At 53.5% G+C, this 22,257-nt stretch overlaps 7 protein-coding genes across 9 annotated transcripts; 3 read left to right on the top strand and 4 right to left on the bottom strand.

Moving 5' to 3' along the window:
- Positions 1–304: 304 nt before the first annotated feature.
- H257_02840 lies at positions 305–1,455 on the top strand (the record flags this gene model as incomplete). 2 transcript variants are annotated; one of them, XM_009826662.1, is made up of 5 exons in its annotated part: positions 305–765; positions 823–864; positions 927–1,091; positions 1,144–1,226; positions 1,276–1,455. In XM_009826662.1, coding segments are annotated over 5 exons (833 nt in total), but the record flags the coding sequence as incomplete, so codon positions are not given. The 2 variants fall into 2 exon arrangements, with proteins under 2 accessions (XP_009824964.1, XP_009824963.1); XM_009826661.1 differs by having other exon boundaries at positions 808–864.
- Positions 1,456–1,470: 15 nt separating this feature from the next.
- H257_02839 lies at positions 1,471–4,688 on the top strand. Of its 2 annotated transcripts, XM_009826659.1 has the most exons (4): positions 1,471–2,647; positions 2,793–3,547; positions 3,624–3,760; positions 4,040–4,688. In XM_009826659.1, the coding sequence occupies exons 1-4, from the start codon at positions 1,501–1,503 to the stop codon at positions 4,620–4,622; spliced, it is 2,622 nt and encodes an 873-aa protein (XP_009824961.1). In that variant the 5' UTR covers positions 1,471–1,500; the 3' UTR covers positions 4,623–4,688. The 2 variants fall into 2 exon arrangements, with proteins under 2 accessions (XP_009824961.1, XP_009824962.1); XM_009826660.1 differs by lacking the exon at positions 4,040–4,688 and having other exon boundaries at positions 3,624–3,875.
- Positions 4,689–5,181: 493 nt separating this feature from the next.
- Positions 5,182–5,970, bottom strand: H257_02838 (hypothetical protein). Its single transcript, XM_009826658.1, has 2 exons — positions 5,498–5,970; positions 5,182–5,441 (listed from the first exon to the last, which is right to left on the bottom strand). The coding sequence occupies exons 1-2, from the start codon at positions 5,963–5,965 to the stop codon at positions 5,229–5,231; spliced, it is 681 nt and encodes a 226-aa protein (XP_009824960.1). The 5' UTR covers positions 5,966–5,970; the 3' UTR covers positions 5,182–5,228.
- Positions 5,971–6,841: 871 nt separating this feature from the next.
- On the bottom strand, positions 6,842–11,863 carry H257_02837 (hypothetical protein; the record flags this gene model as incomplete). Its single annotated transcript, XM_009826657.1, has 4 exons — positions 6,842–7,054; positions 7,102–8,551; positions 8,923–10,609; positions 11,173–11,863. The coding sequence occupies 4 exons, from the start codon at positions 11,861–11,863 to the stop codon at positions 6,842–6,844; spliced, it is 4,041 nt and encodes a 1,346-aa protein (XP_009824959.1).
- A 1,453-nt stretch (positions 11,864–13,316) lies between these two features.
- On the top strand, positions 13,317–19,885 carry H257_02836 (hypothetical protein; the record flags this gene model as incomplete). The annotated part of the gene is made up of 1 exon (XM_009826656.1): positions 13,317–19,885. The coding sequence occupies one exon, from the start codon at positions 13,317–13,319 to the stop codon at positions 18,807–18,809; it is 5,493 nt and encodes a 1,830-aa protein (XP_009824958.1). The 3' UTR covers positions 18,810–19,885.
- H257_02835 (hypothetical protein) lies at positions 19,156–20,009 on the bottom strand (the record flags this gene model as incomplete). Its single annotated transcript, XM_009826655.1, has 2 exons — positions 19,156–19,866; positions 19,941–20,009. 2 exons carry the CDS (start codon positions 20,007–20,009, stop codon positions 19,156–19,158), a joined length of 780 nt encoding a protein of 259 aa, XP_009824957.1.
- Positions 20,010–20,345: 336 nt separating this feature from the next.
- Positions 20,346–21,268, bottom strand: H257_02834 (hypothetical protein; the record flags this gene model as incomplete). The annotated part of the gene is made up of 2 exons (XM_009826654.1): positions 20,346–20,478; positions 21,120–21,268. 2 exons carry the CDS (start codon positions 21,266–21,268, stop codon positions 20,346–20,348), a joined length of 282 nt encoding a protein of 93 aa, XP_009824956.1.
- Between the last annotated feature and the right edge of the window lie 989 nt (positions 21,269–22,257).

Below are 22,257 nucleotides of genomic sequence, written 5' to 3'. Positions count from 1 at the left end.
GCTGGTTGAAATCCTAATACTGTATATAATGGATTTGTCAATAGGAACGAAGCACACCCATCCTTTTGCCAATCAGAGATCTGGAAGTATCCCATCTGAAACTGCTTGCAAGATTTGCAAAACAGAGGCAGTACTAGTACGTACTAGTAGTACTATAGTACTCCTTATACTATTAATAGTACTGTACTGTACTTATTCACAGTCAAGTGCACTGTTTATTTTCAGTCATAAAACTCCATACACTATTTAGAGTTTGATACTTGGTGTCCTCCAATCAAATCTTGCGCATGGGTTCTTTCAAATTGCATGATGCGAGCAACGTCCTCCGCCGCACCGCTTCGCCGATCTGCTCGGCTGCTGAGCGCCACGACACCATCCAAGACTCCTTCTATACTTAAGGAAGTGAAGAATGCTACCACCGTTGTTCGAGCCTCGACGAAGAAGCCAAGAGCAGCACCAGTCCTGTCGAAGTCCAAAACCGTCACTGCAACTCAAGCAGGCGAGGTGGCACCGGTGACGTTCAAGCGAGGCACGCTGTCACGCGAGTTCGAACAGCGCATCTACAAAAAAGGGTTTTCATGTGTGGTGGGTGTTGATGAAGCAGGTCGCGGTCCATTGGCCGGTCCTGTGGTCGCAGCAGCATGCTGGATTCCTCTGGAGGTCGAGATCGACGGCATCCACGACAGCAAACAGCTCAACGAAGCTCAGCGAGACCTGCTGTTTGAGAAATTGACCACGCATCCAGGCATTCAATATGCAGTCCATGTACGTATCCCGTCGGAACGTGACTTCATACTTACGAAAAAGAATATCCCAATGCAGGTGAATAGCCATACCCGCATTGACGAAATCAACGTCCTGCAGGTCACTTGCCCATGGCCAACACTATCTTCAGATCAAATGCCAATGGAAAGAAAATTCCCTAGGCAACGTTGGAGTCCATGACCAAGTCCGTGGAGGCGCTGACCGTGCAAGCCGACTACGCATTGATCGATGGCAACAAGATGCCGCCTCTGTCTATCCAAGGCGAGTGTGTCATCAAGGGCGACAGCAAAGTGTATGCAATTGCCGCCGCTTCCATCATTGCCAAGGTATGTTCGTGAACTGGTCGATTGGCCGAATAACGTGGTAAGGACTGCCTAGGTCACTCGAGACCGCCTCATGGTCGTGTACGACAAGCAGTGGCCAGAGTACGGGTTTGCCCAGCACAAGGGATATGGCACCAGGTAACAAACTCCCTAAGTCCCTAGAGTGATACTAAGGAACTCGACGTAGGATGCACATGGCTGCGATTCACAAGCACGGCGCGACTCCCATCCATCGCATGACGTTTGCGCCGTTAAACCAATTGGAATGACCATCATTGTTGGTCCTACCCTAGACACATAATGTATGTGGCGATTTGCAGTTAGAACTGTACTACGCAGTAAATGATTGGGCAAAAATGGTCATCCGGATACAAAACTGTAGCACGGTTGTACTTTTATCCAGATTACTCAAATGGTTGACACGACGACAAAGATGAGGGGTATTCCACCACGATGGAGCGTGGTTGGGTCGACAGTGGACGGGCGGCGCACGCTATGCGAAAGCCTCGCACTTCGATATGGAGTTGTGCATGTGACTGCGGACATGTTGTTTCCTACAAGTGATGGAAGCGACGGTACTACTATCCGTACCATTCAACTGAGTCGACTCCATGCCGCCGACTGTGCTGGCCGCGGTTGGGTTCTCGATGGATTTCCGCAAACGCTCGAGCAAGCAACGGCGCTTGTCACGGAGGACCTCGTTCCGCACATGGTGTTTGACTTGTTTGTGGATGTCGCGTCGGAGATGGCCGCCGTACTTCATGTGCTGACTCAACATCCCTCCACCACGACGACCACACCCATTCCCACCGTCGTGCCCATCACTCTATCGTCAGAGTCTTCAGACACGGCGGCATCTTCCATCCATCGCGCCATCGACACAAGCATATGGACATCCCAATTGCACGCAACAGTGCCTACTCTCGCGACTGACCATCCCGAGGCGGTGGCCGACATCGCTCAAGGGACCGCCTCACTTCCAGTGACCGACCAAGCCGCTGCCATGCATCTGCTGACGTCGTTGCTGCAACCCAATTCCACAGGACTGGCTGATTTCGCTGCAGACCGCGGCCACAGCGTGGCGGCGCTACTTGGCGTGTACACTTCGCTGACCAAGGCCACCCAGGCGGTGCTGACCAGTCGCCTCCCGCCAGAGGTCGTCGCCATGCTGCCGTTCGTCGAGACGCTGTCCCCCAACGCGCTGGCGGCGATGGCTCCCCTGGCTCAAGAGCTCCTCCACGAAGCCACGTCCTCGTCGATCCAGCCCGCGACCGCCGTCAAGCTCCACACAGCCTTCTTTGACGTGCTGTCCGACAAGGAGCGGCGCCAACTCGTCCGGATGCTGCCGCCCAAGGAGCAGGAACTGGTCACACACGTCGTGGAAACCACCGAGGGCATGTCCCCTCGGGGCATCGAGACCGTCGTGCACATGTTGCTTCAATCGACATCGACGCCGCTGTCGGTTGCCATCTCCACCAAGAGCGTGTCGGCATCTTCGTTGTCCCAGTCATATAGTACGGACGTTGGCCCGGACTCTCAACATCCCGAGCCTACCTACGGTACGCCCCCTTTTCTTCTTCTTTTTGAGAACATGCCGCTCGATGCATATGTAGTAGCTAGCATCTATACCACATTCCTTTCAATTCAACCAACCATATACAAGTTTCATTTGCTGAGTCTCTTGTCATGTCCGTTGCGGTGTAGGTACCATCCCAGCCTCCGACATATCGCCGCCTCCTTCCCGCGATGCCATGATGACCAAGCTAGCCCTCACAGCGACCAAAGCCCACGGCCGTCGGCTGCTTCGGTGGGTCCGCCGCGCCCCCCGCAGTCTCCGCGTCCTTTTGTTCGTGTCGTCCGTCCTCGTCGCCTTGACGGCACTCGTGTCCATCGTGCTGAATCTCGTGTCGGGCCAGCTCGTGCTCGTCGTCGCCAGCGGTTGGGTCGTCTTCTTTTCGCTGCTGATCGTGTCGTTGGAAGTGAAAATTTCAGCTGTGGAGAAGCACAACGCGGTGGCGGCGCACTTCCCCCTCGTCGGGACCGTCCCCGGCCGCGGCGCCTTCTTGCTCTTCGTGTCCATGCTGGCCATGACACTGGCCGTGCAAGCCACGTGGCAGAACGCCGTGCTCGGCGCCGCGGGGTTCCTTTCGGCGCTCGTGAGCCTCTGGGCCATCGCGCTCGGCAGCCTCGCGTCCCACCAGTTCAACGTCATGCGCACCCGCATCGAATCGGCCGCCGACCTCCGCCGGCTCTTTGACACTGCCGACGTCGACAACGCGCAAGAGCTAGACATCGACGGACTCGCGCGATTCTGCGTTGCATGCGACTGGCCGATTGGCGTGGTCTTGCTCGAGTCTGTCCTGCGAGACCTCGATATCGACAACTCCAACACCGTGTCCTTCTCAGACTTGCACTTGTGGTGGTCTCAAGCCCAACTGGACATCACTAGTAGCATCAGGGTACGCCCCATGTATGTATGTGAATGGCCATTGCTACACATATGGATGTTCTGACAACACTCACTAGCATGTGTAGCCCCTTCCCCCCATCACGAATATCGTCCCATCAAGTCATGACAAACCAATGTCGGTCCTGAAACTGGTCAATATCTTCATGGGGGTGCTCACAGTCGCCACTGGAGTCGTGGGTAACGTCGCTGCCTTCCACGACAGGTATGGTCGTGTTTTACCCCAATTTTGGTCGTGTTTTACCCCAATTTTGGACTCTTATGGCCTGTGGTTGCTATCACACTAAATGAAGTCACACACTAATTAAACGTTGATGATGGTTTCCTGCCATGTGATTGGCTCAATTCTTCTGTAACGTTCATTTGTCAATGTTCATTCTCCATATCGCTCTCCAGTTTAGAATATATAAACACTCCACAATACGCGTTCTTGTCGTTCAAAGTCCTATAATATTTTTATTGCATATCCTTACTCCACTATTAGACGTGAATCCACAACAGATGGCAAAGCTGCCGTGTACATGATCCTGGACTTGTGGGTGGTGGTATTTGGCTTGGTGCTGGTCCTCATCGAAGCCCCTCGATCGCAAACATCATCGTGGCAAGTGCTCACAGACTGCAAGCGCTTCGTCGTCGACAACATCGCCACATTTCTTGACTCGATCTTTGGCCGGAGTTTGCTGTACTTGTTTACCGGCACGTTCACGTTGTCCGTGTACCAGCACGACTCGGTCTACTTGCCGGTGGTCACGGGGTCGGGGCTGGTGGTGCTGTCGGTTGTGAACGCGTGCGTGGGTCGCCGTGCCAAAGCCTCCTTCCTCGCCCTCGCCAAGACGGTGGACGTATCGAACTGCGCCTTCCTCTTCGCGGCCGCCGACGAGGACGGCGACGGCGTCTGGAGCTTGGACGAGCTCGATGCGTTTTGCACTGGCCAACACATTCGGCTAAGCGCGGCGGAGTGGGAACTCCTTGTCGCAGATCTGGACAAACACCACGCCGGCGTCATCTCCCTGCACGAGTTCACGACGTGGGTGGAGCTGCAGCACCAGCGCATGGATTTCGTTTAGAAGACTTTTATAATGATCCATTTTAACCCTACCGGGATACCAGTCTTGAGCTTCGTTAATAGGCTGATGATGACACTAACGTTCGTGTGTGCGTTAATAACGTCAGCTCGACAATTCACTGGAAGGATACTACTGTATGCCCTGTCACATATATGCTATATGAGGCGGCGGCTAGACGGCCAAAGCATGGACGGATGTACAGTAGTTTTGTGTTGTGTGGACAGTAGCCACTGGACTTAGCTAGAAACATGTACGTACAGGTTCTGTTATTGTAGAATGTGTCGTGAGGAGTGGTTCGGTCAATAGTGTGATATATGATTGTAAGTTAACTTTACGTACATGTATTGAACCAATTATTAAATCTATATTTTCAAAATATTACGTATAAAACATTAATTAGCTGGAACTTCTTTTAAGTACTGTCTTTTTCTTCATAAAAATAATAATATAAAAGAATGCTACAATTGCAAGTGTAGCCTAGGCTAATACGTATAGTGTATAGTGACCATTCGGCTCGTACAGAAGACGAGAATGGTGGGGCTGTATATATACTAGGTAGTTGACCCAAAGAGTAAATGTTGTATATATGTGAATATAATATGGATGTTATGGTTCCAACACTTCGTCCTCGCACACGAACGTGAGCTGTTCGTTCGAGTTGTTCACGTATTCAAAGCAGTCGTCGCATACGCGGACGGGGTCCTTGTACCCCTGCGACGGCAGCGCAATACGGAGACCCGAGTGTTCTGCGCAGAATGAGAATCCACATTGGCGGCAATGGTGTCGTCGAAGGAAGAGGTGGAACTCGGTGTTGCATTCCTGACAGAACAACATCAAACATCACCCAAGTGCATGCATGATGGGTGGTGGCGTACCTTGCAGTGCTTGTCCTTCTTCCAGCGAGCCGCGCCCCGACTGATCATGGACGAGGCAATGGAGAAGCTCGAGTCACTTCGCTTCCGGCCGGACGACGCACTCATGGTCCGGAATCGCTGTTCCACGAGGGCGTTGGCGGCTTGGACGTCGTCGGATGGCGGCGCCAGGCCGTGTTCTCGAAGCATGTCGTCGTAGTTGTAGATGGCTTCGTCTTCTGGGATCGACATGTCCGGGTCGGCGGACAGCGACACGGTGGTCGACGCCCGCATCGTCCAGTCGCCCTTATCCACGACGAATTGGTCGGCGCATTGCCGCGAGCAGCATACGATGGCGTCGACCACCGCAGGGGACACGAGGAAGTTGTTCAGGTACTCAGTGGAACACGCGCGATGGCCTGGCTTGGCGCACATGACACATCGGCCGGACGTGGCCATCGGCCCTGGACACTTGGCAAACTTGCACATCATCTTGGTGAGAATTGCAAAATGATCCCTATATGACATGGGGAGAGTCCGAATTCGGCTAAATAGGCCAACGTTATCAGGCTTTGACCCATTGTAATCTGATGTAGTGCTCCGTATGTTAAGACGACCTACATTCTCATTCTGCCATTAACAATTAGTACCTGGTACCGGTAGGTACTAACTACGTAGTACTTCGAAGTAACAGTTACTTCGATTAATTGAGTTTGGATTATCATTTTTAAGACATTCCTCCGCGAGGGCCGATACTAGAACCACATGTTATGGAACGCTAGAGCGTCAGTCTCGTAACAGTTACTTCGAAGTACAACAGGCAAAGTCAAAAGTTCGTAAAGTTGCCATATTGCAATGGAACACCTACCTACTACACCTTTTTGCAGTTAAGTTGGACGAATGGCCGATATATTTGGCTGTGCGCCCGATATATTTGGTGGTGTGCCCGATATAATAGGCCATGTGCCCGTTTAATTTGGCACACGGATGTCGTGTGCCCGATATATTTGGCGATGTGCCCGATATATTTGGCGATGTGCCCGATATATTTGGCGATGTGCCCGATATAATTCGACGAATGCCCGATATATTTGGTGGTGTGCCCGATATAATTCATCGAGCAGATGGCCCAATTACTTGGGCACACGGCTAATTATATCGGGCACATCGCGAATGCCCGATATACGAATGCCCGATATATTTGGTGGTGTGCCCGATATAATTCATCGGGCAGATGGCCAATTACTTGGGCACACGGCTAACTTAACTGCAAAATGGTGTAGTAGACAGACAGCCACCACAACCGACCGACCATTCACACTGCATATCATGGTTAAAATTAGTCTTGTTAAAAAAGCACAGTTTGGTTTACGCGTCGTAGATCTCGTCTTCGCCAAGGTACATGAGCTGTTCGTTAAAGTTGCTCACGTATTCAAAGCAGTCGTCGCAGACGCGGACAGGGTCCTTGTACCCCTGCGACGGCAGCGCAATCCGCCTTGTCGAGTGCTCAAAGCAAAACGAAAACCCACATTGGCGGCAATGGTGGCGCCTCACAAACAAGTTGAACTCGCAATCGCATTCCTAACATGATCATCAGGATCATCATCATCCTTACTACACACACAGACCTTGCATCGAACGTCCTTGCTCCACCGCGCCACATCTCGCCCCGACAAGGATGTCACACCTGAAAAGCTCGAGTCGCTGCGCTTGCGTGACGACGAGCTCATGGCGCGGAAGCGCTGCTCCATGATGCTTTGGGCTTCTTGAACGTCATCGCTCACTGGCAGCAGCCCATGTTCCTTGAGCATGTCTTCGTAGTTGTACTCGTCCTGGTTTTCAGGAATCGCCACCTCGGGGTCCACCGATAGCGTCCGACTGCGTCCCTTGTGGATCGACGGGGGTCGTACAGACGACGACGGAGGCGTCCCACTGCCGCTGCTGGGCGACTTGGACAATGGCGGCTTGGACAGCACTTGGTTGATTCTTTGGTTATCAAATAAGCTCACGACGTTGTGAATGAGCTCGGAAAACACATGCGCGGGGGGCGGGGGGGGGCGTTGGGGGTTGCTACTTGTGGCATCATCCATCATGCGTTCTTCGTGCAGTTTATCGGCTTGGAACTGCTGAGTCAGGAGCTTCGAGTCTCGGCGGACATAGTGGATGGTCGAGCTCATAGAAGAAGACGAACCAAACGTGTTGGACCGGGACTTGCTCGTGGCAATCATGCTGATGGGCGGCCGGCGTGCCCGGATCATCCGAGATGAAGGCGGAGGACCGACCCCCCCCCTTCCCAGTGATTTCGTCGGCGACGTCGCAAGGTCGTCCCTCGCATCGAAATCGCTGGCTGACCGCACGCGTTCGAGTGTCTTTCGCATCAAGTCGAGCTCAGCTTGCATCTTGCGATTCGCGTCTTCGAGCGCGGCCTTGTCGCCGAGCTCTCTTTCCACTCGCTTGAGCTCCTCTTGCAGTTTGCGCTTGTCATCTTGGAGTGCCTTGACGTTGCGAAAGTCGCTGCGCAACGTCGCGAGCAACCGCCGGGCACGTCGCCGCCGCCAGTGGCATTGCACAGCCACGATGTGACGGCGGGCCGTGGCGTACTGCCGCCGCGCGAGGAACCCCCGCGCCAGTCTCTGCACTTGCACCGCGTGAACATGCTGTCGTCGGGCGTGCACGACCGCCTTGGCGACCATCTGACGGTGCTTGGCCTGCAGCACCACCACCGCGTACCGAAGGTGTTCGAACGCCCGGCGCGCCAGCACTTGGCGGGTCCAACTTTGCAGTGTCACAGACGCCTTGGCCTGCCTGAGATGCTGCAGCCGAGTGTATGCGACATGCTGGCGGAACGCACACTGCACCGACAGCGTCGCATGCTGGAGCCGCCGGTACGCGTGGAAGCATAGAAAGCCCCGCACGAGGCGCTGGGCCTGGACGGCCGACGTCGTGTACACCCGCCGCTTAAGTGTCTCGACGTCTTCAAATGCTTTGCGGCGAAAGAATACCTTGGTCTTGCCAAGGCTAACGTGGGCTGGGTGGTGCTGGGGCGGGCTATTGGTGGTGGCAGTTGAAAGATCGTTCCTATAAGAGTACATAATAATATTAATATATTGTGAATTCGTCGATTCGATAGTGGAGTGGATGAGCAACAGCACACCAAATATATATCATCAGCAGACAATCGATCGACACCAATCAAAACCGAGACAAGTAGCCACTCGTCGACCAAGTATACAAAATCGAATTAGTGTGGGATACTGAAATTAGTGTGACACTGGACGATAGGTATTGCATATAAACAAACGAATCGATTGATAGATTTGGCCAATCAAAAGTCCATAGTGTGGGGATCAGGACAATAAACCCATACTGAAACGCCCTAGACACCCATAGAATGTGTTTCACACACCAACCAAATACTCGTATAGACTACTGCTGTTACGTCAGCGTACCCGTGGGGAGCCGAGAGGGCGCGGCACACATGCAGGAATTCACTCAACACTGGGAACGCGTCGGCTTGCACGAGCTGGGCGACCGCGGGGGTCGTGAGGGGGGTGACAAGGCGCCCATAGTTGGACCGGAATTCCTTGTGGGTGAGCCGGACGGGGAAGCCAGCTCGAGCGACTTTGACTGCTTCGAGGACGCCGCCGCTGCGCAGCTGTTCCACCATGCGCACCCTATCAAAGTGCATGGGCTGGTTGACGTCATTGGGCTTGAGACATCGGACGTAGTGGGGCGCGGTCCCGTCGATCGTCGCGAGTAAGTCGGTCAGTTGGGTCTTGAATTGGTCAGCAACGTTCACCGACCCGATGGTCGAGTTGAGTGCTGACCTTCGCTTGGTGTGTTTGGTCGATGTGTTGTTCTTGGCGGGGTCGTACATATCGGCCAAGATGGAGCTAAGCGAGTTCTGGAGCAACTCGACCACGGATTCCACCAGCGCGTCCTTGTTCTTATCGACGAACCCGTCGACATCATACACGACTGGGCCGGCGTAGTGCACCACCGTGAAGCGGCCATCGCGAACGTCGGCGTTGGTTGCGATGAATATCGGATGGGGCGAGTTGTACTGGTGATCTCCAAATGCCTTGTAATACTTGGCAGCGAGAGCTTTGTCGCTGCCCTGGGGCACCCGACACTCTTGATCGAGCAGTGAAAACAGCCCCATCGGTCGTTTCTCAAACAAGTCGAGGCATGCCACGTTATCTGGGAACGCGATGAACTCCCACGCAATCCCCTCGGCATCGTACAGCTTTTGCTCCGTCTTGAACACGTACGAATTGAACTGCTGCTGAAGGGTTTCATTCGCGTAGTTGATGCACAGCTGCTCGAACGAGTTGACGGCCATGATTTCAAACCCAAAGATATCGAGGAGCCCAATCATCCGGTTATGTTCGTGGTGGTCATCCGTACGATGCGACCGTGGGGTGGGGTTCTCATCGAGGGGGGAAGGGGGGGGATGGATCGAAGTGTTCACTCGGCGCACGAGCCACTCAAAGAGTGACCGATATGCCTCCATCGCCAGTGCATTCCGCGTGTGTTTGGCTTGCGTTAAGCTCAAGCCCATCACAAACACTTCGCCGTGGGTTGTAATAGACCGCTTGGTCAGGGCTGACGTGAGTTGCTTGGCGGGTACTTGCAGTAGCTTGGCGGCGGCGGCCACGGCGGTGGCGGACGACGGCGCCACGGTCGCGCACCGCATCGCCGGATCAAAGTTGTCATCCGTCGACTCGAACGCGATGTTGCCGACATGAAGAATGCCCACGACCAGCGCCAGCACGTCCTCAACATCGCCCGACGACATGCCCGTGTCCAGCATAGCTTGAATCGTGATTGGGAACTGGTCAATGTCCAACACGTTATCCCGCCGCGCCATGCACCCGCTCTGGTTGACAAAGTCGTACGACTGAAGCTCCAGGACGTGCCAATCGGTTGCTTTCTTGCGCAGGTCGAACGCTACCGGCAGCGGCGGCAGCTTCTTCACCTGCTTTTTTGGCGGCAAATTCAGCTCCAGCACCGTCGACACGAGCTCGTAAAAAATGTGGAAGTTGCGCTCGTGGCAAGCTTGGGTTACCACGCGAACCTTTTCTAATAAATACGTGCGGACCTTGGCACCAATGATCTTGGCGTGGTGGAATCGCACTATATATACATATACACCGCCAGAATCAACTTTAGCCTATGTACGACTTATACGACGGTACACGATCTATTAAGAGTACATATATTGTGCATTTTACTATTAAAAAAAAAAGATCCAAAAATGTCTGATTGGTTGCATCAACAACCAACGCCACCAATCAAACGGCCGGGACCGTCGACAAATAGGACATCAAACATGTATTTTTGTGATTGAATGGCACCATTCATTGTTTTTAGCCAATCAGAATGCATCCTTCATTCTTTTTAGCCAATCATCACCCAACATTGGCAAATGTGATTGAAAGGCACAATATATATATATAGATATATATATACACAAGGGACGACACCATCGACAGTCAAACTAGGAACCTACTTCCCCGTGGTTTTTCTGAACGGTGGATGGTGTCGACCCCAAGACATTTCGATTGAAATACAGGTCACGCCTCATATAACAAAAGTAGCACAACCAACTACTACCCATCGTACATTGTGGATAAGAGGTATAACAATTGGAGGCCATCATGTCGACGACAAATGTGAACCCAATACACTGTGCATACCTTCGATGAACTTGCCAAACCGGCTCGAGTTGTCATTGCGCACGGTGCGGGCGTTCCCAAACGCCTCCAGGACGGGGTTTGTCTGTAGCACTTGGGTTTCGATGCTGTTTTGCGCGGACGAGTTGCCGCCATTGGACATGTTGGCGAGGTAGCTCATGATGATCTTGGTCGCTTCTGTCTTTCCCGCGCCGCTTTCCCCTGAGATCAAGATGGCCTGGTCGCGGTTGTGGCGCGTCATGTCGACGAACGCGCGCTTTCCAATCGTGTACAAATGTGGCGGGAGCACGTCCTCAAAGAATTTGTTGTCGGGCGAGGCGTCGTACTGCGCCATGGTCGTGTCCTCGTACAGGGGCAGCCGCTTGAACGGGTTGATGGACAGCACAATGTCCCCGATCGTCGTGTAGATGGCATCGTTGTCGTATCGACTCGACAGCGCTTGCAGGATGGACGCTTCGTGCAAGTGCGGCAGCGTGATCAAGTCCTCGTTCCGTTCTTCTTCGTCTAGTCGGCTGTTCCGCAGAAGGACGTTCGTTGTCACCCCGTCGCGATCCTTGGTCAGTTCAATCGTCTCTGTTGTCGTGAGATGTGGCCGCTGAACGATGAGTCGGTCGTCATGAGGGTGGCCCACCACTGTCGCCGCCGTCCAGATGTCCTTTGGGTCGGCAATCCAAACGTCCGCGCCAGTCTCCATTCTCTGTTGCTGCTGGTGACGATGCTACCTGCTTCTATTAATAGGCTCGCCTGCCTGCCTGCCTGCCTGCCTGATGTCTCGACGCAGCGCGATACTTCCGCTGCTGCCGTTGGCGTCAATGATGTTGTGTTGAGGCAGGCATCCCCATATGATGAGCCCCTTTTTTCAACGACTTCTTTTTTCAAATATATTTTTCACTTGGGTTCAGTATACCCATCTGCATTTTTCTGCCTATTTTTAGGTCCGTATGAACGGTTACTGCCTTGCTCGCACTTTGTCGGGACGGGTATCCACCCAAACCGTACTTAATAGAGTACATCGCAATCATTCACGCCATGTGTTCAGTTAAGTACGTCCATCAAACTTGCGTCCATTCGTAGAGCTGCTTACCAGACGTCCATGTTGCCAGCAGGTTCAGTGCAATGCTGTCACTCACGATGGTATTCACCATGCTTTGTATCTAGGAACATGTACTGTATCCCGTTAACTATTCGTATAACGTTACTACAGTACGTAGTAGTAATTAGAATGAAGTCACGAGATCAATGATCTCTTGACGTCACTCTACTAATTACTATACGAATACACGTCAATGATGTTCTCAGAAAGGTTGTTCCCTGCTGGTGGGGAATAACTACACTATTCCCGCCACACAGTAGCGACCAGTGTAAGAGGATGATCGCGTAACAGCCTCATCAAGCAGCAGACTCATGTGCCACATCGAGCCCTCTCCCCCCGCAGAGATTGACGACGCTGGTTTTTTGTGGCCACAGGCTTTCCGTGTCGATTTGGTGGTTGCAGGCAGTCGACAAGACATTTGAGGCCAGTGATAAACTGACACGACAGAACAAGGAGTGGCCGTAGTAGTGGATGCAGTAAGAATGACCCCGACCAAGATGGCTTGGTCCTACTTGGATGTGCTGGGGGAATGTTCTGGATACATGGTCGAGCCGCAAAATAGTACGAGTGTTTGTCGAGGGTATGTACATAATAGTATTCACCAGCATGTCAATCAGCTGAAACTGCCCCGTTGGACTGTAACGTTACCCCAACCACAGTCATTAGTTGTAGACTTAGTCACGACGTTACAGCAAGTCATGTCCAACGAGATGTGCCCGACTGACAGCTCAACTGTGTCGGTACTGCAGCTGACTGGTACATAAGTTGGCGTTAAAAGTCGTAGTACAAGGTTGTTAGTTTGGAAGTGTGCCGCACTGTATGCCGACACTTTATGTGTACATTAATAGTCCTGACGTTAGTATTAATACTACGTAATAGTACTATTAATATTACCGGTATTAATAATTCATACTATTGATATTATACCTGGTACTGTAACGTTAGTATAACGTTGGAACATCGGTTATGGCACCACCGTTACAGGTCATGCAGTTAAAGCGAAACTGCCGACGCTTCGGTTGTTGGCGCGTGCCACAGTGCAAGCATTAGTACCATGTCCAAGAAAGCAGTGCTCGTTGCTGCGTCGTCGTCGCTCTCTCCACTTCCCCATGACACCCACCTCGCTCCGTTTGGCCACGTAGTTGTTGTCCCCACGACCACCCCCGTCCTCCGACCAACGGACTCGGCCATGTCCCGACTGGAAGCGTTAGAATCTGTCGCGGGGTTTGTGTATTTGGTATTCACGGTCGTGTGGGGTGGCATGTACGTAATAATGCTCGAGCCGAGCTTGGCCAACGACATGTGGTGGCCGCATTTCAACTCGACAGGCCCCCAAACGTACCTGGGCGACCTCTGCAGCCGCCACTTGGCAAACGCACCCAACCACGTGGCGTTCGACTTGTTTTCCAAGCACAACGCAATCCTGAAAGACTACAGCCCGGCAGCGACGACGATGGAGCTGAGCGCAGTGTACCCCCGTATGCTCATGATGCAGTCGACCACCGACCTCCCCGACGTGATTGCTGGCATGCACTTGACGTCGCTAACCAACAACGTTCGCATGTACACGCAGTATTGCTGGGCAGACTTTGACAAGCGCTTCGAGTTGGCGCACACGGCGCTCCGGCAGGCGCGGTGTCTGAAGAACGACGGCGACAACGCCGCCGTGCACCTCGAAGCGATGCTGCGAAACGTCGAGTGGTCCGCCATGGTCAATACGTTCGGGGGCATCGACGGTGTATTTGACGTTGTGGTTGCCTCTGGTGTGCGCGAATTTCCGGGCGGCGCGGCCTGGCTCGTGTCTGTGCAAAATGCATTTGTGGACATCCCCACCGAAGTAACGTACTGGCTGAGCAAGGGCGTGCCGAGGTGGCAGCTCTTGTGGCACAACGCGTGGCAACCGGGCGTTGACGAGACCATCACCGTGGCGAACGCACTCGGCATGCAGCAAAACGTCGCCGTCAAAAAGATGCCGTATCTCCACCGGGGCTCGGCGTGGACGTCTATTGCCCTGTACTACGGGTTCTGGAACGAACTCAACTATGGGTACTTGGCCAAGTACTCACTCGTCCGCGGGTCCTCGACCAGGTTAGCCGTCAACGACTCGAAATTTCAAGGGTATGGTGTGGCGTCCCCCACTACCGCCAGCGCCGCGTGGCAGTCGCTGTTTGGCCCGTACGGGTCGATCGATACAAAGTATGTCGACGTGCCACCGGCCCTGCTGACGGCGGTGACGGGGGTCCGGGATGCGTGGACGCTGCTCCTGCTCGCCGATCCGTCCCTGCTACCCCCTGCGTCCGTCCTATCGACGTACGTGGTAAACCCGGTGCCGCCATCGTGGCGCCAACCGCCCAACTTTGTGTTTGTCGGGGGGAATCCCATGTGCATATCGGCAAAACCCCAAGTCGTCCCGCAAGAAAGCTTTGGCTTCTACGACGTATGCATGCCTAAAAGTGTAGCGTTGTCTGTGACATTGACGCCGTTCAGTGCCGCGTTCGCGCTCCTTGGCCTTGGGATGCTGACTCGCGATCAGCTTCCGGCGACGGTGTACGCCGTGTGTTCGCTGTGCGATGCCACGGCCGGCGCATGTCGTGACGCCCTTCGCGACGCCTCCGCCTTGTACCATGCGTTGAATACACTTTATCCTGACCTCGTCGATGTCGTTCGCACTGCGGCGGACGACGTGGCCAACATCAGCCTCGTACAAGTCGGGCTCAACACGTCCAACCAGACAACGACGATCCTGCGCCAGCCACTCGTGCAAGCCAACGACCTGTGGACATTCTTTGGGTGGGTGCAATTGTACGACTGGGTGCACCAAGCCCGCGAAGTGGTGCGCTTCGAAGGCGACAAGGGCACCGCCACCGTCATGTCCCGCAGCTACGACTCGCAGTCGTTTGCCCCCAATAGCTTGGAAATTCCCCAGAGCGCCGGGCTGTACTTTAAGTACCTCACCACGTACATCACGGTCGTGTTTGGGTTGGTGGCTGCGATCATGGTCGCGTTCGGCGCCGGGACGTCTTTTCACGTGTTGGGACGAAACCTCTTTCGGTTCAATCGGGTCGTGGGGTCGGTGTGGGTCGGGCGCATCTTCCTCTTCGTGCGCGGCATGACCGCCGTCGTGTTACTCAGCACGTCCAACATTTACTTTGTCACAGATCACGGGTTTGCGTCGCTGCAGTGGGCCCCGTACACTTTCGTCGAAGCCGTCGTCATCTCGGGGGAGGCGACGTGGGTAGTGTACGTCCTCCAGGACTTTTTAGTCGTGTTCGTGGACGACTACTCTTACTACGCCGCGCCTGTGAGCAGTAGCCTCGCGTGGGGACTGGTATTTGTGCAGGAGATCGTCTCGCCCAACAAGGCGTCAATGAACGTCGAACGGCAGTGCACGACGCTCATCATGGCCAAGCAGATCGTGTGCAACAGCGGCCACATCATTCTCGGTCAGTTCCACAGAGTCACGACCATCTTGGCGATCCAGGGGGGGTGCACACTGGGCGTTTATGTCATGGCGTGGATGTGGCGGTGGAAGCGGCACGTCCCCCCCGTCATGACGCTGTTCATTTCAGGGCCCGCCGAGTCGTACTTGGACTTCGTTTCGCACAGCGGCCCCCACGACATTGTCGCCAAGGCGGACGAGGAGGGGGGACTCACGAGCTTTGACAAGGTGTCGTGCATCATGTGTGGCTTGCTTACGTTTCGCGTTGGCCGCACCCCGTTCGTGTTTGACTTGAAGGCGTGGATGCTGATCCGGCAGCGCAAATCCGAGGTCGCGACGAGCAAGAAGCACGTGTGTGCCTTTCGGGGTCCGTCAATGATTGACCTCCGCCCGTCGTCGTCGCCGCCACCAACGTCGGTCTGGAACTCGCTCGACAAACTTCACCGCGTGGTCGCATTCGCTGGCCTGATGTACATGGTGTCGTCGTTGGCCGGCAGCATCGTGTACATTGCGTCTACGGAACGCAACATGGCAAACGACTTTTGGTGGGCCAACTTCAACGCGTCGGGGGCCCATGCGTACTTGGGCAACTGGTTTTCCAAGCAGCTTCTATTCCACCCGCACAACTTTACCGGTGTGCTGGATGACGTCAAGCACAGCGACTACATTCGGTACAACACGACCAGCACATTCATCTCGGTGAGTCCGTTGTATGCAAAGCTCGTGCAATATCACGAAGTCAACTCGATCGAACATGCGATCCATGGCCTGCGGATCATGGACGCGTGCGAGGTGCCGTCAATCATGACACAGTACTGCTGGCTGGACTTGAAGCGCCAGTTTCCGATGGCCAACTCGGGCGCTCGCCAACGCCGCTGCGACGGGTACAAACGTAATGGCGCCGTATACTTGGAGTCTGCGTTGCGCAACATCCCATGGGAGTCCGCCACAGCGTGCTGGTGGGCGAGTTCGTTTGACATTGCCATTGGAAACGACTTGCGGCAATCTGCACAAGGCATGGCGTGGCTGGACGCGGTCAAGTCTGCCCGTACTACGTTCACGTTACATGACGAAGCCGCGCTTTGGCGGTCGGTGGGCATCGAGCACTACACGACCCAGTACCAAAACTTCAAAAAGCTGGGCGTTGTCGAGCGATTTCACATCCAAAACGCGTTCGGGATTGCATACCCCCTGACAATCCAAGCGTCGAAACCAGTGTACCAAATGGGCATGGAAACATCCCTCAAGCTATATTGGACACTAGCCAAGGATCTCGCCACCGTGACGAGTGCGTCGTCGTCCATTTTCGGCACGAGTCTGCTCGCGTCCAGCGCCAACTTTTCGTTTATGAACACGTCGTTGGAGACGGTTCTAACGTCGGCGTTGGTGCTGAGCCAGCCGTTGGATCCGACGCTCGCCGCCTTTCGACGCGCGGTGGGCCCGTTCGGGTCTATTGATGCCATCCACATCCCTTGTCCTGCCGCGTTAGCCCACCTGTACCAGTTTGCGTCCGAAGCCACCGCCGCGGTGATCGCCAACGACGACGGAGCGCAGCGCGCGTTTGCTAACCTCCCCCAAGCTACTACTTGGCTGCCGTGTCCACCCGAGTGGCTCAACATCAGTCGGTACCCCGGCACTGTCATGTGCCCCAAGTCTACGTCAACCACAAGTACGTCCATCTTGTCGCTGTGGGTCGACGGGGGGTGCAGCTCCCTCACCGAATCCGTGTATCCGACCCCCATGACGAGCTTGGTCGCGACGTTAGCGGCGAATTCCACAGACGTGAACCGGACGTGCCAGAGTGACATGCGCACCCCCGCCACGTGCCGGAAACTGCTGACCCAAGTCGCTCAGTTTCAAGCGCTGTATTGGAACCACAACGAGGACGGCGTGTTGGGTGGAATAGCGACATGGGCGCGCCTGGCCAAAGCCAGCATCGCGGCCCTGAACGTGTCATTTCTCCAGTTCAAGGCCCCCGAAGGAACGATCCTGACGCTAGGGCTGTTTGACAACCCCTCGTTTGAGTTCTTCGCGTGGGGGTATGCGTTTGAGTGGCTCACGGGGACGCGGGAGGTGGTGTCCTTTGAGGGGGACAACGACAAACTCGTGCTCTTGAGCTCCGTCAGCGTCATGCTGTCGTCGCCCCCCAACCCCCTCGAGATCCCCGCCAACGTCGCGCTCTATTTTCGAGGGTCGGTGGTGTACATCACGGCCATGTTGGCGTTTGTGGCGGTGCTGGCGACAGCGTTTATTATGGCCAGCGGGGGGCACATTGAGGGCCTCAACATGCTCGAGATGAACCGCGTGGGGGGGATTGTCTGGTCCGGGCGGCCGCTATTGTTTCTCCGCAGCATCGTTGCCATCTGCCTGCTGAGCACGGCGCCGCTGGAGCTGACGCAGCTGGGGGCGTTAGGAGCTATGACCATGTTTATCTCCAACCAGCTCACGTGGTACAAACTGGTGCTCGCGGCAGGCGAAGTCGGGTGGTTCGTGTTTGTCGTGACTGACGTCCTCATTATCTTCACGCAGGCGTACACGACGACGTACGCCGTCATGTGCGGCATCTTGGTGTGGCTCGTCGCCGTCATCTTCACCATGGCGGTGCCCGTGGCGCATTCGGTCTCTGTCCATCGATCTTGTATCATCCTAAGCATGGACTTCCAGTCCGAGTGCACCGCCGGCACAGTGTACGTCGGCAGCGTCGGCCGATTCACCCAATTGGTGGTAATGTCGTTGGCGAGTATGGCGCTGTGCTACGCCGTCGAGAGGCTCCGCCGTCCGCGCTTGAAGGACACGAGACGACACATGTCGATGCTGCTGTCCACGAGCAGCAGGTACCTCTTTGCGCTCGACAAGTGGCAGTACAACAACTGCTACTACCTAGACAAGGCGTCCGCTGTCATCACGGGCGTGCTGTGCGTGGAGCGACAGGGGCAGTTTTACGTACTCGACATCAAGCTGTGGCGCTTGTTTGTGCTCCAAGTGCCCGCGGAATACCGACCCCCTCCCGACCACCCCATGCACGAACGGTCGTACTTTGCCTTTCCATTGATCGGCACCGGCATCGACCGCGACAGCAACGACGTGCTGTCCCGCGTGGGGAGGTGACCGCCCACCTCGCGATAACGTGTATGTGTGGTGGCTCCTTGTCCTATGTACGCACGTTGTATGTTTGGTTGAGGTTTGGCCAGCTATAAACAGACATGGTACATCAATCCGTAGTAACGTTACCGTCACTGGTGTGGTCCGTTCTCCAGTGATTGGGTAGTACCTGTGAAGACCCAGTTGGCTGTAGGGATGCCTACTACCAACTCCAGCACCATCGTGTTATCGAGCCATCGGACTTCAGCTCTCACAAGTGTAGTTCTATCTAACACACAAAGTGGAAAAACGAGCACATATGGCTGCCGCATTGCCCAACGCAATAGACTTTATTCCCCGATGCCAGACTGTATTATTGCAAAGACAAAGAAGCATCTACGGCGGCGAATTCGAGGGCGGCGATCTCATCCTTGGGTTTGGTTCCGTCCACGATCAAGATATTGGACGTGGCCTCAAACGTCGCGAGGACGGTGCCGCAGTTGTCGTGGTACTTGGCCAGCCGATTACGAATCGTGAGCTCCGTGTCGTCGGATCGCTGGACGACTTTGTCGTGGAGTTCCGGCGGCGGTGGGTTGAACGTCAAGTGGTATGTTTTGCCTGTGTCCAGGTCCACTCGTCGGCCAGAAATACGCGTAACGACCTCGTCGTCGGCAACGTCCAACACGATCACGAGAGTGGGCACGATCTGGTGTGCCAGCATCGCCTCGGCTTGGACGCGTGTGCGGGGGAAGCCGTCGAGGAGCCAGCCCTTGGTGGCGCAATCCTGTTCTTCCAAGCGATGGAGGATCACGCGAATGATCACGTCGTCTGGAACCAGTTCACCAGCGTCCATGAAGCTCTTTGCATGCAAGCCGATTTCGGTCCCTGCCTGAATCGACGTCCGGAGCATGTCGCCTGTGGAAAGATGCACGATGCCGTACTTGTCCACGAGCAGTTCGCATTGGGTACCCTTGCCACCGGCGGGAGGGCCGCAGATGACAATTCTGGGAGGCGCCATCGATATCACGAGCACAACGCAAAAAAAAAGAGATCTTTTAGTCCTGAATTCCCAATACCGGTCAAACTATGAATAAACATTTCTGACAATGTTATTTTGGGCGATACATAGTTCACAATATCCTTTTGTACTGTACGTACACATATGATGCTAGTACAGTCAGTATACGTATAACGAACGCTATGTAACGCACATTTCAGTGCCAGCATCACCTTCACATGCGCTAGGTGATGGAATCATTGCCACGTCCAGTAATGCGGAACGGCGTTCGGTATGTAGTTGTCGCCCACGTTGCAGCACTGGTACTGTATCGCCGAGGCATGAGGCAAACTCCAAACCCCAGCATCAACGTTAGCAGTTAGAAGTAGAGATAATTAGGTAGAACCTATCACTTTCTTCGTGTGGAAGGAAGAGGAGCAAAGTCGCGTTAAATTAATCTAGTTGGTGGTCATACTGGGATTCGATTGTCCAGTGGGTTGCGCGACGTTGATTAGCCCGAGAACATGACCGCAGGCGGAATTTGGTCCATGGCGGATGCCTTCTGATCAACGTTCTTCGATGGCTGGAGGGACGTCGAGAACGGGAAATGTGGCAGGTTGAAGCAGAAGCATGGTGGGGCCGATGCCTTGGTTGCGGTAGCCGCAGGTCGGGAAGTTTTCCGTGACAGGAGGCGCGGGGCTAGCAACATGGTTGTGATTGTTTCGATTGCTGGGAAATGGGAAGTGGCAGTGTGCATCCGAGTCAAAGGGCACATCGTTCATAGCCAGCTAAAGCTGCACAGACAGGTGGGATCAGGTTGGCGTTGGTTGCGTGTGATCGCCCTAGTTTCAGTTTTGCCTTTACCAATTGGGCCGAAATTCGACTTGATTTAGGCTCGGACAAGGGCCAAGGACACTACCAATGATCTTTGTGTTTGAAGGTAGAATGTAAGATTAAGTATCCTAACGCGTGTTATTATCACTCTAAATGTAAATGCATAGATTCACGGTTTTAGTTAGTGCTTAACTGTTTGAATTGCACAACCTGACATTGGGTTGTAGAATAACTTTGTCGTCCACATCCGTGTTTACCATCCTGACCAATCAAATCGTTGCATTTTAACCACACATAAATCAGCAGATATTCACATAAATGACTCCCTTGCGAATTTTTGAAGTTTTGTTACTGGTATTGAATTATTTAGGGACAATTTACAAATGTGAAGTAATTTCTTACTTTCTACCACTGCCACAGCCTTCGCTTAGCAAAGCAGGTCGTCGAGGCCTTGGTGGTCGTAGTCATCGAACTCCGCATTGCACTTTGCACACTCAGCGCCGTACGATTTGTTGACGTGAAAACACTCGGCACAACGCCACTCGTTCGAAACGCACACTTCGTTTGACGTCTGAACAATGGGGACCGTTGATTTCAACGCAACGGTGAAGAACGCATGGAGCTTCTTCGAAATCACTTGGATCACTCGGGCCATCTTGATTGTTCTTTGTGTGGTGAAATTGAAAATGAGACTGAAGGGGGATGCATTGCCTTGCGAGTACGATCGTATTAACGCGCTGTGGGATCGTACACTGTTGGATGTATTCAAACTTCAAATTCACCCGCTCGGACGGGATTTACCATTGCATGACAACCTGAACAATGTTTTGCGAAATTCGAAGTGAGTGCCGCTACCCTAAGCTTAACGCTATCCTAGGAATGGGAAAATATTTGCATGTCTGAACGCTCCTATAACATTACTTCGGTATACGAAGTATACCGGTATGTTTAAGCCTTGAGCGCGAACCCAATCGGCAAGATCGTACTTCTGGATTAACACATAGCACATTCAATCACGCACGAAGAACTCTGCAAGTAACGTTATTGTCAAATCAATTCGAAAGCCTCTGCAGAATCGAATGAATCGATTAAAGAACCGCCTGAGCCAATCAAATAACGTCATGTCGAATTTCAACCAATCCAAAAGCTTGATACCACCGCATTGGGCAAAACCACATATATACTAATCGTTGTAAAGGATAGTGTGTACAAGATTAAATAGGATCAACTAGATTCGAAAGATTTTGGCGAAATGACTCTCGAGTCCAAATATACTATAGTATAAGTTTTACTTACTGTTAGTAAGTTTATCGACGGATTTGGATCTGTACCCTTAGTTTCAGGTTGGCAAACCAAATGCACTGATTATTCACGCGAATGACCACGCGCAGAATTCACGCCCTTGATTGGTCAGAGCTTTCGCAAATATTTGGAGTACAGTCCTGATGTAAACTATAGACGCACGTGAATTTTTGACATTTCTCAAAACTTATTTCGATTTGAAGCTCACTGATTTGATATGATACTTTATTTAAGTTTCGAAATACATTGTTGGTGACAAAACTTTAAAATTCGAAGTACTATTTTTGAAAATTACAAAAAACCATTTTTCAGGGTGATGCAAATTATAGACGCACTTTTTCA

This window comes from Aphanomyces astaci (assembly GCF_000520075.1).
Source record: "Aphanomyces astaci strain APO3 unplaced genomic scaffold supercont1.5, whole genome shotgun sequence".
Classification (NCBI taxonomy): domain Eukaryota; phylum Oomycota; class Saprolegniomycetes; order Saprolegniales; family Verrucalvaceae; genus Aphanomyces; species Aphanomyces astaci.
Note: the sequence above shows the minus strand (reverse complement) of the source record. Positions and strands in the feature narration are given on the sequence as shown.

What these genes read in the sequence shown, in the direction of transcription:
- H257_02839 (XM_009826659.1), top strand. Translation starts at nt 1,501, where the DNA reads ATGGTTGACACGACGACAAAGATGAGGGGTATTCCACCACGATGGAGC. An exon ending in ACATCACTAGTAGCATCAGG is followed by an intron (nt 3,548 to 3,623) that starts GTACGCCCCATG and finishes TAGCATGTGTAG; the next exon opens with CCCCTTCCCCCCATCACGAA. An exon ending in GTCGCTGCCTTCCACGACAG is followed by an intron (nt 3,761 to 4,039) that starts GTATGGTCGTGT and finishes CTCCACTATTAG; the next exon opens with ACGTGAATCCACAACAGATG.
- H257_02838 (XM_009826658.1), bottom strand. Translation starts at nt 5,965, where the DNA reads ATGATGTGCAAGTTTGCCAAGTGTCCAGGGCCGATGGCCACGTCCGGC. An exon ending in AGAAGGACAAGCACTGCAAG is followed by an intron (nt 5,442 to 5,497) that starts GTACGCCACCAC and finishes TTGTTCTGTCAG; the next exon opens with GAATGCAACACCGAGTTCCA.